This window comes from Suricata suricatta, chromosome 11 (genome assembly GCF_006229205.1).
Source record: "Suricata suricatta isolate VVHF042 chromosome 11, meerkat_22Aug2017_6uvM2_HiC, whole genome shotgun sequence".
Classification (NCBI taxonomy): Eukaryota; Metazoa; Chordata; class Mammalia; order Carnivora; family Herpestidae; genus Suricata; species Suricata suricatta.
The window spans coordinates 25,817,258-25,831,456 of NC_043710.1; the positions used below are offsets into that span (position 1 = coordinate 25,817,258).

The window sequence follows — 14,199 nt, forward strand, 5'->3', positions numbered from 1 at the left end:
TGTGCTCCAGGCCTCCCACCCGCCGTGGCACCCTGAGCCCTCTCAGTGCACCAGCCCAGTGCCTGAGGCTCACCTGTGCCCTGGAGAGCCGCTTCCTGTTTCCCCTGATGGACAGATCTTGCCTCGACAACCCAATGAACTCTCCCAGACGGTGAACTGCAACCAGTGGTCCCTGACTAACAAGGTCAGTATACAAGATTAGACCTTGACTGACACTGGTTGTCCACAGAAGTCTGGAGCCTGCAAAGGAAAAATTGGGAATAGCTACTTTCACTTCTGAACTTGGACCAGATTCTCAGGTATTTATTAAATGTGGAGTATAGGGGCGCCTGGGTGGCTCAGTTGATTGAGCATCCACTTCAGCTCAGGTCATGATCTCACGGTTCGTGGGTTTGAGCCCCATGTCGGGCTCTGTGCTGACAGCTAGCTCAGAGCCTGGAGCCTGCTTCTGATTCTGTGTCTCCCTCTCTCTCTGACCCTCCCCTGCTCATGCTCTGTCTCTCTCTCTCTCAAAAATAAATAAAAACATTAAAAAAAATTTTTTTAAATGTAGAGTATATCATATTTGTATCCTTAGAGAAACTAAGCCCCTCATTTCTTAAGTTGATATTTTTATAAGCCTTCCATTCAGAGGGAGAAGTTATAGCACTTAACTTCAGCACTTCCAGTTAACAGGGAGTGTCCATAATGAAAACGAAAATCCTTCAGCACTCTCTGCATACAATTACCAGAAGGACACAAGGAGAACTATTACAGAAAAAATACGAACTGATTTAAGAGTGGTCATGTAGCGAACATATCAGTGTTACCACTGAGGAGCAGGACCTTCAGTTACTCCAAGTAGGAGGTGCTGTGTGTGACACCCAACTCTCTCAGCACTAGTACAACTTGCACTGTGGTGAGCTTCAATTTGGGAGCTGCACTGATCTGGGTTCAAATCCCAGTTGTGGTACGTGAGCCATGTGCCTCTGGCCAAATTACATCATCTCTTGAGTTTGTTTCATTAATTACCCTGACTCACAATGATGCGTTAAAGTAGGCTCTACCCACCTTATGGAATTGAGAAGATTAAATAAGACTAGCAACCACCATCACCACGATTATTTTTCCCTTCTGTTCCCTGATTTGTTTTTATAGGTTAAGAATACTGAGGCACAGAAAAATAAAGTTTTTACCAAGAGCAAAATAATTTTTAGATCAAGTTGAACCCAGGCTAAAATATTCTTGGTTTAATATTTGGAGCACAAAGTATGTACTAAAGAGCTGTTCTGTTGAGAAGGACAGTAACTTATTGAGTGCTCTCCTATAGTTCCCTGACAATTGCCACTCTTTACCAAACAGGCTGCTGATGAGCCACTAGAAAGAAGTAGAATAAGTGCAATTTATATGATTGACATTTTGACAATTTACGTGTATATGATACTTTATGCTTTATGAAGTCCTATAACTAATATCTCATTTGATCTCAACAGTATCAAAAAAAGATCTATTTTTAAGTGATGGGGTAATAAAAGATTTCATAAACGAAGGAATTTCAGAAAACAAATTATTTCTGGTGTGAATAAAGGCAAGTCATGACTAATTAGTGATTTTGTGAATAATTTTTCAACTTAAAAAATTTTTACTGCTTTTTATTTATTTTTGAGAGAAAGAGAGAGGCAGCGCGAGCAGGGGAGGGTCAGAGAGAGAGGGAGACACAGAATCCGAAGCAGGCTCCAGGCTCTGAGCTGTCAGCACGGAGCCCAATGCAGGGCTCGAACCCATGAACTGTGAGATCATGACCTGAGCCGAAGCCGGATGCTCAACCGACTAAGCCACCCAGGCACCCCGTAATTTCTCAACTTTTAATAAAAGCCCACGTTTCCTTTCATTGTATATATCATGTGTAGTAGAGGTTAAGTTAGAGGTTTAAAAGTTATCTGCTTTCCTAGGAAGAAAAGGCTGCTTGGACTTGTTGCAAAAAATACAGATGAGTGATAAAATGTGAAAGTAAGCTTTTCATATATCAAAAAAATAAGACTGCTACTAACAGAGGCTAATCATCTTTCAGAACACAGCTTTATGCCTTTAAAGTTTCATTCAATATCACAAGTCCAGACAAACCAAGCCTTTCCTCTGACCCAGTGTTTGTTCCCATCTGCTGCAACCAATGGAAACACTAGAATGTAAACTTTATAAGTCCACAAAACTATTTAAAATTATGTTATTGGAAGACCGCTGCTTTTTCCATTTACAAAAAGTTTAAATGTCTTCTGAAATATATCATTTGCTGTAAATAACAATCTTTTGGATACCGGTGATGTGGGCTCTGGAGAACCGTGTTTTGGACCGGGAAATTACAATACTGTTGCCGCATTATCTGACAGCACACACGTCCACTCCAAATATTTATAACAGACCATAGCAAGTTACATGTACACTATTCTTCACTTCCTCCCTTCTCTAAAGTCCCCTGACCTAGTGCAGAGTCTGGTTAATGCACTCTTTCATTAATGCACAAGCTTCCAGATGGTTCCTGGGGACTGCTGTCCTCTCCCTGTTGTGACCGGCCAGCCTAACCTTACAGCAGTTTTGTGCAGTTACTTCTGGTGACTGAAAAATTAACAGAAGTTTCTCATGAATAAGGCCATATTTAAATTAGCAGTTAATTCTTACCTGCAACATACTTGGTTCTTTTACTTCTTCACGTCACCTGAGACAAAGACCATCATGAAGCAATGTGTAATGAGGATACCGTTGCCTTGAACACAAAGATTTAAATGCCATTTTCCTTTTTTTCCACCCTCTAACTATAATCCATTAACTCACAGCACCACCTATCTTTCAGTTAAATGGTTAGAAATGCCTGAATGGCTGGCCTAAACAATTTAATGTGAAATTAAGTCCAAAATGCAAAGAAGAAAAATATTTCAAAATAAAAGTTCCACTTGACACTATATATAAGATCGCTGTACTAGTGCCCATAAATCTCTTAGTAAATGTTTCAAACAAAGGAGTGAACAAACTCTGGAAATGTCACCTATAAACTGCAATCAGAGAAGCAGGGCCATTTGACTTATAAATGCTAACATTCACTGGTATTTATTTTCATGCCCAAGTGTTAACTGAAATATGTGTTGCCTTTTCCTTAGAAGTCTTTCCCACATTTTACTAATTTTCCAGATTAAATGAGAAAAAAGATGACCAGATATAAAATTTAATTTTTATATCCTCTCAGTGTGACACCTATCAGTACTACAAACACCTATTATATACACAAAGTATACATAAATAATATACATAAAAAATAAACACATATATGTTTACATGTGTGTGTGTGTATAAACGCATTTATATATCTATATAAAAACTGGAGGCGGGAGCCTCCTCATGCAACCTAGAGCTCATTCTCTAGAATAAGCCAAACCACATTACTGTGTTCACAGTATTTCTTTCTCAGATCAGTGTTATGGCCAATTTCCTTACATACTCAGTGTAAATATTTGAGAAAATGCTTCCAGTCAGAATGAATTTGTACCAAAAGCTGAGAGGCGAACCCATGAAAAATCAAAACGTCTCAAGCGTGCAGGGCATTTCTGTTGTGCAGTTCACCACTCTCCGCGGCTGGCAGTGGTGGCGCTGAGCGCCCGTCTCCCTGCAGGGGACAGAGAGGCTCTACCGTGTGTGCCAGTCGCTCTGTGGAAGCCGCTCCAAGCCACACTTAGTTGTGGCTGTCTCAAGTTCTATTCCTCAGATAAAAAATGAGGGAAAACCAAATAATTCCAGTTAAAACTGAAAGTAACATAACTTATGAAAGTTATTTTGAAAAAAGCACTTGGTGACAATTTTAATGAAACTGTTAATGTGACAAAGGTTTTTAAGACTACTTTGAAAACACAGCCTGTTAGAACTGAGTAACTGGTTTAAGCATATTGCTGACCGCGGACATGCTGGGGCTCCACCGGCCTCAGGAGCTGTTCCGCGGGAGCTGCGTGGTGAGCCCGCTGCCACGGGCGTGTCTTCCGGGGACGCCGGGCAGCAGCCGCTACTGCGAGCCTTTCGGGACTGGGTATTTAAATGAGCACCCGATTTCAGGACGGTTCCGTGCTGACTGTGGTGCAGTTGTTAAAAGAGAGAAACAAGTTCTTCTTTTTTACAATATTCAGTAAAAAAGTTCATACTAGTCATAGAATAAAAAGGAGAGTTCCTCCTACCTCATAAGATCTCCCTTCTACTCTCTCTCTCTTTTACATCCCATAATATCCGTTGTTTCCCTAATGTTGGATCCAGTTTAAACTCTTTCTTTCCTCCTGTAGAATTCCTTATAAGCTGTCCCAGGCAAATTGCTATCCAACTTCAAGGGTTTGCTAAATGGCTGTGTCCTAACATTTAAAAAATAAAGAAGTTTTTATATTTTCTCACATTTTATTGCACAATCCAAACTTGATTAAAATGCACTAAAAACAACATTCTGTGTTTAAATTAACACTAATTTAAAATGTTTGGTAGGAAATAGGATAATTTATTTTAATATATTCCAACTTAATATGAAGGTGAACAGTTTATTTCAGAAAGTTTAGGTATTTTAACTACAACATTACTGAAAACATATGTTTTGGTCTCGCTCTCTTATTTTTGACTTTTTGATTCTTCCTCTATAGAAGTTCACAGTGTCATAGAAGTGAAAAATAAGACTGGCAGAAACCACTCTAAAACCTATGGCTTTATATACATAAAAAAATTCAATAATGTTGCCACAACCCCTAATACAATGTGATCCTTACTATTATCCAGAATAAACTTCTGTACATATTAAATTGTTCAAGTATATCTAGAGCAGTGCTTATAAAAAGTGAGGTCCCGCTGCTTAAATTTATGGGCTTCTCTTAGAAGATCACTTCCAATTTCAACATAATTAGTTCTAACAATTTTTCCATTTTACAATTATCATACATTCTCAAATAGTCTATAATGCTCACATGAGCCAAACACTTTAATTTACATTTCACTTGAGGACAGCACCAGAGGTTAAAAATGAACCTGACTAACCAAGTGTTCTCTTTCTTTTACTAGTTACAGTTTGTTATTTATTTCTATAACATCAAACCCAAACTGAAAATGAAAACAACTCGGGCCAAACTCGTTCACTTTAAATAATAAACAACTCATCCACTTCGCGTTTATAAACCTAATTGTTTTCTAACAGTGTAACAGTGTAGGTTCTAGTAACAGCTACCCGATGAACTAAGCCAAAGACCAACTTCTTGGAGAACTAGGCCAGTCGGATAGGGTTCTCTAGGTTTGCTTTAAAACTTTCAAGAAACCTGGTAGCCAGTTCATCATCCACCACTCGGCTGTCACTTGACATGGTGACCGTTATGAGCTGGTGCTGCTGCAGCCTGTCATTCCCCTCTTCGTCCTGCGTGAGCTTGAGCACAGGTCGGAATCTCCCAACAGCCAGAATGCAGGCCTGAGGAGGGTTGATCACTGCAGTGAATTCGTCAATGCCAAACATGCCCAAGTTGGAAATACTAGGGGGAAACAAAAATCTCTGAAGGTGACATGTCCTCAGTCAAAGAAAAGAACCCTTTCCTGGAAGCCTATGTTTTCCTTTACCAAAAAACTGATACAGAACTTTATACCAGGTTACTCAAAGACCAAAGACAAAGACAAAGATTCCATTTACAAAAGTATCCAAAAACAAATATCAACACATATATAAATAGTATGTCTAATAAAACATTCATTCAGCATTGAATTGGAAATCCCTGGCAGTGGAATATGACAAGAAAAAGAAATGACGAGGTATAAGGAGGACTGGAAAAAAGAAATAAAATAGTCATGGGGCATCTGGGTGGCTCAGTCAGTTAAGTGTCTACTGGTTTTAGCTTAGGTCATGACTCACGGTTTGTGGGACTGAGCCCTACACTGGGCTCTGTGTTGGCAGCACAGAGCCTGCTTGAGATTTCCTCTCTTCCTCTCTCTCTGCCCCTCACTTGCTCGCACTCTCTCTCTCAAAATAAACTTTTAAAAAACAGAAAAAAAGAAAACAGTCATTATTCACAGATGAATTGATTGTGTACACAGAAAAATCTAAGCCTCTACAGATAAAACAGTAGGATACATAAGTGAATTTAGCTAAAACACCAGATAAAAAGGCCAATGTAAAAATTCATTTTATATCTATGTACAGGTTGCTGTAGTTAAAAATAAAATTTAAAAACAATACCATTTACAATAGTAGCAAGAAACAGATATTAAGAAATACATCTAATAAGACCTCTATATAGAAGAGTATAAAACAGAACTGAAAAAAACCAAAGAACTGAATAAACAATGGTTTTATACCATGTTCACTGCCTGGAAGATTCAATGCTGGAAAGATGTCAACTCTTCTCAAACTGATCAAAAGATCTAAAGCCATCCCAACCAAAACCCCAGCAAGGTTTGTATGCATGTGCAATGTATATAAAAAGTGATAAGCTGATTCTGAGATTTACTTGGGAATATAAAGAGCCACGAAGACACTTTTGAGGGTGAACAAAATTAAAGACTTCTTTACCAGGTATCAAAGGTTATAGCTTGGTGGTACCCAGCAAGGGATGAACACACAGGCCAACTGAAGAGACAACATAGAACAGACAAAAACACATACATGGTCACTTTCTCAGTGCCATGGAAAAGGAGTCAGCTCTTCAACAAATGAGGCTGGGTCAATGTAATTAATATCCACATGTATTAACATCCATATCAAATCATATACAAAATCTAATTTCAGATGCACTGTGATCTACATGTGAAAAGTTGTAAAACTTCTAGAAAATAACATAGGAAAATAACTTAGTAATTCTGGGATAGGCAGTACTTCCAAACAGAAAACAAACAGTATAAGCTGTAAAAACACCAAAACAAAACAAAAAACTAAAAAATAAAATTTCATTAAAATTCACAACTTGTGTTCATTAAAAATACTGTGAAAAAAGTCCCAGAGGCAAGGGACAGAGTGGGAGAAGATATTTGAAATAATATGTATCCTATATAAAGGTTTGTGTATCTGGGACTAAGAGCCTTCCCCAGGTCATTTTTAAAAATGGACATAAGATATCAACAGCTACTTTATCTGGTATGTTACCAGATACCCAAAAGGCTGAAAGATAAATGAAAATCGTATTCAGCAGCATTAATTTGCTTGGCCCCAAAGAGTACCACTATATACCTCAAGAACTGTTACAATTTAAAACCTAACATTACTAAGGGTTGGTGACAATATGAAGCGACAAGAATCCTCACACACTGTTACTGGAAGTATAAATTTGTACAACTGTTTTGGAAAACTGGCAGAATCCATTAAAGCTTTTAATTCTGGAGTTCCACTTTCAGGTCTATGCAACAAATATATTCACTGTAAAGCACTGATCAGAATAGTCAGGGCACCATTATCGGTAACAGCACCAAACCGTAAACAACATGTGCCCAAGAGTAAAAAGCAGATACTGGCACATTTATACAATACACTACAAAATACCCTATGCTGCAAAACTAAAGAAGTAACTACTTCACATTGCAACACGGTAATCTCACAGACATTAATGTTGAGTGAAAGAAGTCAGACACTGAGGAATGCATATTATTTACATAAAGACCAAACAACGGTAGCAAAACAAATCTATGGCAATAATTTTCAGAATGGTGGTTACCTTTGCCAGGGGAATAATTACGAAGGGGTAGAGGGAAGTTTCTGGGATGCTGGTAATGGTCTACAGCTTGCTTTGGTTGGTTACACTGAAACCTGTGTTCTTCCATTTTTGAAACATTCACACTATACTCGGTATACTACACACTGTATGAAAGTGACACTTTAAATCACTGATAATATCTAAAGGATTGAAATATTAATATTTTCCCCTGAAGTATCTTAAAAGAGATCACGAATAGAAAACAACAAAAATAACTTGAGGTTTATAAAGCTATTATATTTATAAATATAATATATTTTACTGTTTATTTTTGAGAGACAGAGCACGAGTGGGAGAGGGCCGGAGACAGAGGGAGACGCAGAATCTAGAGTCGTCTCCAGGCTCTGAGCTATCAGTAGAGAGCCCAATGTGGGGCTTGAACCCACTAACTATGAGATCATGATCTGGGCCGAAGTTGGACGCTTAACCAACTGAGCCACCCAGGCGTCTCTGTAAACATATTTTTTTTAGTTTCAGAACCTACATGTCATTCCGAGAGCAAATGAATAGGTTAACTAGCTAACACTAGCAGGCTCCTACCAGCCTCAATATTTTGCTTAAAGTAAAAAAAAATGCTTCAGAAAGAAAAGGGCTGACACAGACTTCTAGGTCTGGTTGTCTGTTTGATGCTACTGATAATTCAGAGTTTAAATTTTACCTAAAAGATCCACCTTGGTATTCTTCAGGTAACAGTTTTCCATCTCTCGCTTTCTTTGATAAAGTCTGAAAAAGAAAAATACAGAGTATGACAATAGAGCATGACAACCAACATCACGTTACGCAGCTGATTTTGCCCCTTATAGTATTTGTCTGGGGTCCATGCTCACTGCTGATGTGCCTTCACTGACTTTATAAGACATATATGTACATCTATATACATCTATGTACATCTATACACACACACCCCCCCACATATGTATGTAAATACATATATATACATATATATACACCTATATACACACACATCATTTTCTCTAATACAATTTGAACATGAACAAGTTAGAACACAGATCATCTAAGAAGCTAAAGATTTGAACTGAAACTCTACAAAAATTACTTCCCTTTACAAAGTCTTCCAGTATTAGAATTACCCCATATACCCTTACTATGCAGCATGTTTTCTTAAAAATACAGTAAAACTATTCTGCCTATAAAGATTTTTTATAAGACAAAATATTAGAAGAGGCCATTCTTGCCGACCCATGTGGCTTTTAAATAAATTGTCTAATGGCAACAATCACACAGCCACATGCTAGTTTTCATCTTACAGTGCTTGCTTCTTTTTTTAATAAAACTGTAACATATGCTTATCTTTCACTTCAGACAGTTGCAAAAAAAGTTGAATTTTATATTTCACTCTCAATATTATAAGCATCTTCTGTGTTTAGTCTTTATAAATGATTTTTTAATGTCTGTTTAACATTCTAAAGACTCCATCTGCCACAATTCAGTCATGCGCCCAGTGTTTTAATTTGGGTCACTGGTTTCAATTTTTCCATATAAATTTTCAGAAGTGAAATTACAAAGTCCTAGAACATAAACATTTTTTGGGTTCTTGATCTACAGCTGAAGCATTTCCTGAATGAGCTAGTCCAATTTACGAGGATTATAAGAACATAGTAATTTCATATCATTCTCGGCAAAACAGATTATTAAAAACTGACAGAGGAAAAGACAGATGACACTCTGAGAATGACCTAAGAAAAGTAGTTTGGAGGCGCCTGGATGGCTAATGATTGAGCATTCAACTTGATTTTGGCTCAGGTCATGATCTCAAGGTTTGTGGGTTCGAGTCCCGTGTCAGGCTCTATGTTAACAGTGCCAAACCTACTTGGGATTCTCTCTCTCTCCTTCTCTCTGTCCCTCCCTTTCTTTTTCTTTCTCTCAGAATAATAAACATTAAAAAAAAAAAAGAAAGTAGTTAAATATTCCTTTACTTGCCCTTGCAATTAACTATCCTAATGTTAATTTTTGTGTTTTAATGTTTTAAAAATAAAGAAATAGAGGTTGAGTCATTATGTATGAAAAATTAATAGTGAACTAATTTATGAGGGGAAGAAGGAGAAAAATGAAGGTATTGTCATCTGGGGAGATAAAATAAATCTGGGGTTTACTTAATTTTCTGTACTATGGACCTAACATAAGTACAATTATAGTCACCATAGATGACTTAATTTTTGAAAAATAAAACATTCTTTAAAAGTCTAAAAATGATCTCCACATATCACTGCAACTTACAACCGAGCTGACTACATATTTATTTATACTAGTTGGATGCAGTTATTTAGAAAACTACTTGGATCCAAAATGAAAACTGAAAAGATGAACTTAGACTTGTATGGTCCTTGGACTAATCAGAAATAGGACAATCTACAAATGTGCTTTTTCTGCCTTAAGTGATGTAACTGTTCACATGATTTAAAGAGGCATGTATCATGAACTTTGAAAGGTATGAATGTATGCATGTATGTATTTATTTACATATTTATTTATTGAAAGGCATTTCTTTAAAGGTAGATGATCTCAACGATACTGATGATTTACCAGGCTAAAACAAACAAAACACATATTCACTTTAAAAATTGGATTGCAAGCCCACATAATATGCTTAAAAAAAAAAAAAATCTCTGTAGACCCTAAACATACCAGCAGGATATTCCTACCGATGGACTCTAAAAGCCTGGCATAATAAGAATAATTCTGAGGAGGATGACTGGTTTTAAAGTTCCTAATTCTCACTAGGATTTCCCAGCAATGTGGATTTAAAATCAAAGCACATGGTACTGGAAGCCTCTAGCTGAAAGGATGTAATATAAGAGAACTAGCAAATACTTTTAAAATAGTCACATTCCTTACTAACTCATTTAAAAAAACGTACTGTGTAACCTGAGGAAAACTTTGCCTCTGTCTTTTAAAATGTTATAATTAATGAAGCATGGGATCTAAGGCTTGTTACTATATTTATTTAGGGAATATAAACTTGAACTTAACAAAGGCATGACTTTAGCACCACACAATGACATCCTGAAGGTTAGTGAGGGTCAAGTAGTAAAACCTTAGTGCAGGTATTCTTAACTGGGTCCACAGATGGAGATCCAGAGACCCACAAACTCCTTGAAAAGTTAATTTCAATAAAAGTTCTTATTGAAAATTAAGCAAATAAATTCACTGAGCACCTACTATCTCCATGCACTCTTCTAGAACTGGATATATGACAAGAACAAGACTGTAAGCATCCGACAGGAAGGAAGAGAGAAGGATCAACAAATAAATTAAGGAGGTGATCTCAAAGAATGATCAACTGCATGAACACAGTAAAACAGGGCAAAGTCAGGAAGCTGCTTTAGCAATGGAAGCCACCAGAGGCCAAAGACAATGGCACGGGAATTGATAGATGCCTGGATTTAAATAAACCCTCACTTCTCCTGCTTTCTAGATGCATTATCACCTTGGGCACATTTCGTAACAGCACTAAAACTCCATGTCTTCAATTTCAAAATGGGGAAATTAAGGTTTCAACTATGATACTGAGCTAACAGAATTAAATAAAGTGCTTAGCCTGGTGTCTCATACATCCTAAGAATAAGAGAGAGTGGAACAGCGATCACAGACAGCAGGGCAGGAGAGACAAGCAGGGAGCATGGGAAGCAGAGGGGTAGCCAGAGCACACTAAACCTTACAGGGGGCCGGGAATTACAGGAAAACCTCGTGGACTATCACAGAGACCCTGGAACATTCCAAAGGGTCAAGGCTGCCCTTCCCATTGCCGAGAGGCTGTTCACGCTGCTTCCTTACCGCCTCAGCTTAGCTTCTTCCAGGACATAAGAAACAGGGAATGCTCACAAAGCTGCTTTAAGAACTATGTATTATCACAGTAAAATTAGCAAATAGGTTCAAAGCAAAGAGACCTTCCTATGATGCTTAATTTTTAAAATTTAATATAGAAAAAATACAGAAATATTAAAAATAAGAAAGATATGTAAAAATACAAAAATTCTAACTCTATAGTTAAATTTAATCTCATTTGAATTTCACAAAAACACTAATAATACATGTATTCTCATTGTTGTTGAATACTTTTGATGAATAAAAGGCACACAACTATCTTAGTAAACCAACATTTATTACTTTGACTTCTGAACTGTCCTAATTAAATCACCCCTTAATTAAGAAAAGCAGTTGCATTTTTACCTATACAAACATATTCTGCTAATCTTTTCAAAGAGAAGCAAAGAAAGAGCTAAAAGTGTTCATTCCACTAAGGTTACCCTTAACTATATCTAACTTAAAGATTCCAAAAGTATGCTTTTAAAAAGTGGATTAAATTTTTTTTGTTTTTTTATTTATTTTTGAGAGACAGAGAGAGACAGCGCGAGCAGGGAAGGGTCAGAGAGAAAGGGAGACACAGAATCTGAAGCAGGCTCCAGGCTCTGAGCTAGCTGTCAGCACAGAGCCTGGTGTGGAACTTGAACCCATGAACCATGAGATCATGACCTGAGCCAAAGCTGGACGCTTAACCGACTGAGCTACCCAGGTGCCCACCCCCTACAAAAATTTTTTTAAAAAAGCAGATTAGCTTGTGTTCATGTATTTTGGGCAAGTAAGTCCACTAGATATACAATTGGTCTTTGGTAAATGAAAAAAAGAAAAGAATCATTTATCTAAATGAGTCTGCAATGTTCTATTCTAACACTATAAGAGTTGTAATACTTTTGTCAAAAAATACCTCTGAAAATTATACAGTCTGTCAAAGCTGATCTACTGCCTGAGTTCCTATGCTGGTCAATGGACATTTTGGGGGAAATCACACGCATTCCTACTGGAGCTATAAAAACTGCTTTTAAAGACACTCGGGAAAAATCCAGTCCTTTTGCTTCTGGATAATTAAGGACATTTAGTGGTCTCAATTCTACAGAGGAAATTAATAAAATTAGCTTTTAAGAATAAAACACTGAACAGTGAGATCTATCCACTACCTTCAAAGAAATACAGTTTCACCTGTGACTTTGAAACTATCTAAAATCCCCTCCTCTACTTGCGCTCTGCCTCTCTGTCTCAAAAATAAATAAAAAATTTTTAAAAATAGATTTAAAAAACTATCTAAAATATCATTTTTAGAGTGGAATTCTAGACTTTGGGAAATAAAGTATTAACTTGAATATAGTAGGTCCTATCTATCTATATGTTGTTTCTGAATTTCTGAATATTTAATTTCTTAAAATGGGTTCTACCTAGATAAAACCTTAAAAACGTTCATACACAATTGACAGTCAGCTGAAAATACTAAAACATATCTATCTCTATCACGTGTGACCAGATCATGTCAAGACTTTACCAGAGAGTAAATACTAACATTTTGAAAGCACCGTATTTCCCGAGACACACCTTTACAGAGTCAGCAATTTCCCGAATACCCTTAGCAGCGGCATCCTTTATGATTGGTGTAATGAGACCCTTATCTGTTGCCACAGCCACTGAAATGTCAATGAAGGGCAGTTGCTTTGGGCCATCTCCGTCCCAGCTTACATTAACGTCTGGCATTTGCTACGAAACAGAAAGAGAAAAGACATGTCACTAAAAAAGCAGCTTTAGACCAAGGTGGTTACAGAAAAATAATTAAAATTATTCTGCATTTTTGAATGGGAATAGAGGTAGACAGAGCAAATAAGTGAAGATTTGGTTTGAAACAATGATTTGGATCTCAGTGTTAAGTGTCATCTATGTTTGGGAAGAATAAACATGCCATCTTTTTTGAAACAAGCTTGAGGAAACACGGATGGACATGTTTTGATCTCTTTATAATAAATCACAGCTAAAAACAAGTTCTCCCTTTCTTAAACCTGATTACCAAGCAGCATTTAGCACTTGCCCTACTTCCTGTCTCATACAGTGACCGACATGGCCTTGAGGAGGAGAGGGGAGAGCAGGCAGCAACATTCAGCCACATAATTCCTGCGGCATGTAGAAAGCACAATTTAAAAAAAAATTTTTTTTTTAATGTTTTATTTTATTTTGAGAGAGAGAGACACAGAGAGTGAGCGGGGGAAGAGCAGAGAGAGAGGGAGACTCAGAATTGGAAGCAGGGTCCAGGCTCTGAGCTGTCAGCACAGAGCCTGATGCGAGGCTCGAACCCATGAATGTGAGATCATGACCTGAGCTAAAGCCGGAGGCTTAGCCAACTGAGCCACACAGGCGCCCCTGAACGCGCAATTTTCTAGCACAGCTCTGGTGGATATCGTCCGGCCCTTAATAAGTGACTTCGTATTTAACAGAGATTTCCCAGGTGTCATAAACATATGACAGATACTGTGTACAGGCATGCATGTGTTTTGTATACTTACAGGGAACATGAAAAGAGCAGGGGAAATGGCTAAATGCCAGGAGTCCGTGTATACTGAAACCATTGCCAAAAATCAGAGAAAGTGATGGTGAAAAACAGAAATCACAAACGAATTTCTCTTCCCAAACATTCTTTGCTTTGGTA

The 14,199-nt window shown here is 37.5% G+C and overlaps 1 protein-coding gene and 1 long non-coding RNA gene across 14 annotated transcripts in view; one reads left to right on the top strand and one right to left on the bottom strand.

Moving 5' to 3' along the window:
- LOC115306760 overlaps nucleotides 1-14,199 on the top strand; it is a 58,696-nt gene that overhangs the window by 40,238 nt on the left and 4,259 nt on the right. The gene's annotated exons all lie outside the window — the stretch shown is intronic.
- PDHX (pyruvate dehydrogenase complex component X) overlaps nucleotides 2,674-14,199 on the bottom strand; it is a 72,303-nt gene continuing 60,777 nt past the window's right edge. For 2 of the 10 annotated variants that reach the window (XM_029957302.1, XM_029957303.1), the window contains exons 9-12: nucleotides 13,101-13,259; nucleotides 8,374-8,438; nucleotides 5,304-5,510; nucleotides 3,115-4,090 (exon numbers count right to left, since the gene is read on the bottom strand). In XM_029957302.1, the coding sequence (XP_029813162.1) occupies nucleotides 3,766-4,090; nucleotides 5,304-5,510; nucleotides 8,374-8,438; nucleotides 13,101-13,259 (756 nt within the window). In that variant the 3' untranslated portion in view covers nucleotides 3,115-3,765. Of the gene's footprint in view, nucleotides 2,693-3,114; nucleotides 4,091-4,193; nucleotides 4,362-4,480; nucleotides 5,511-8,373; nucleotides 8,439-13,068; nucleotides 13,260-14,199 lie in introns of those variants that run through there. The other 8 variants (XM_029957304.1, XR_003915418.1, XR_003915420.1 and 5 more) reach the window with 8 other exon arrangements.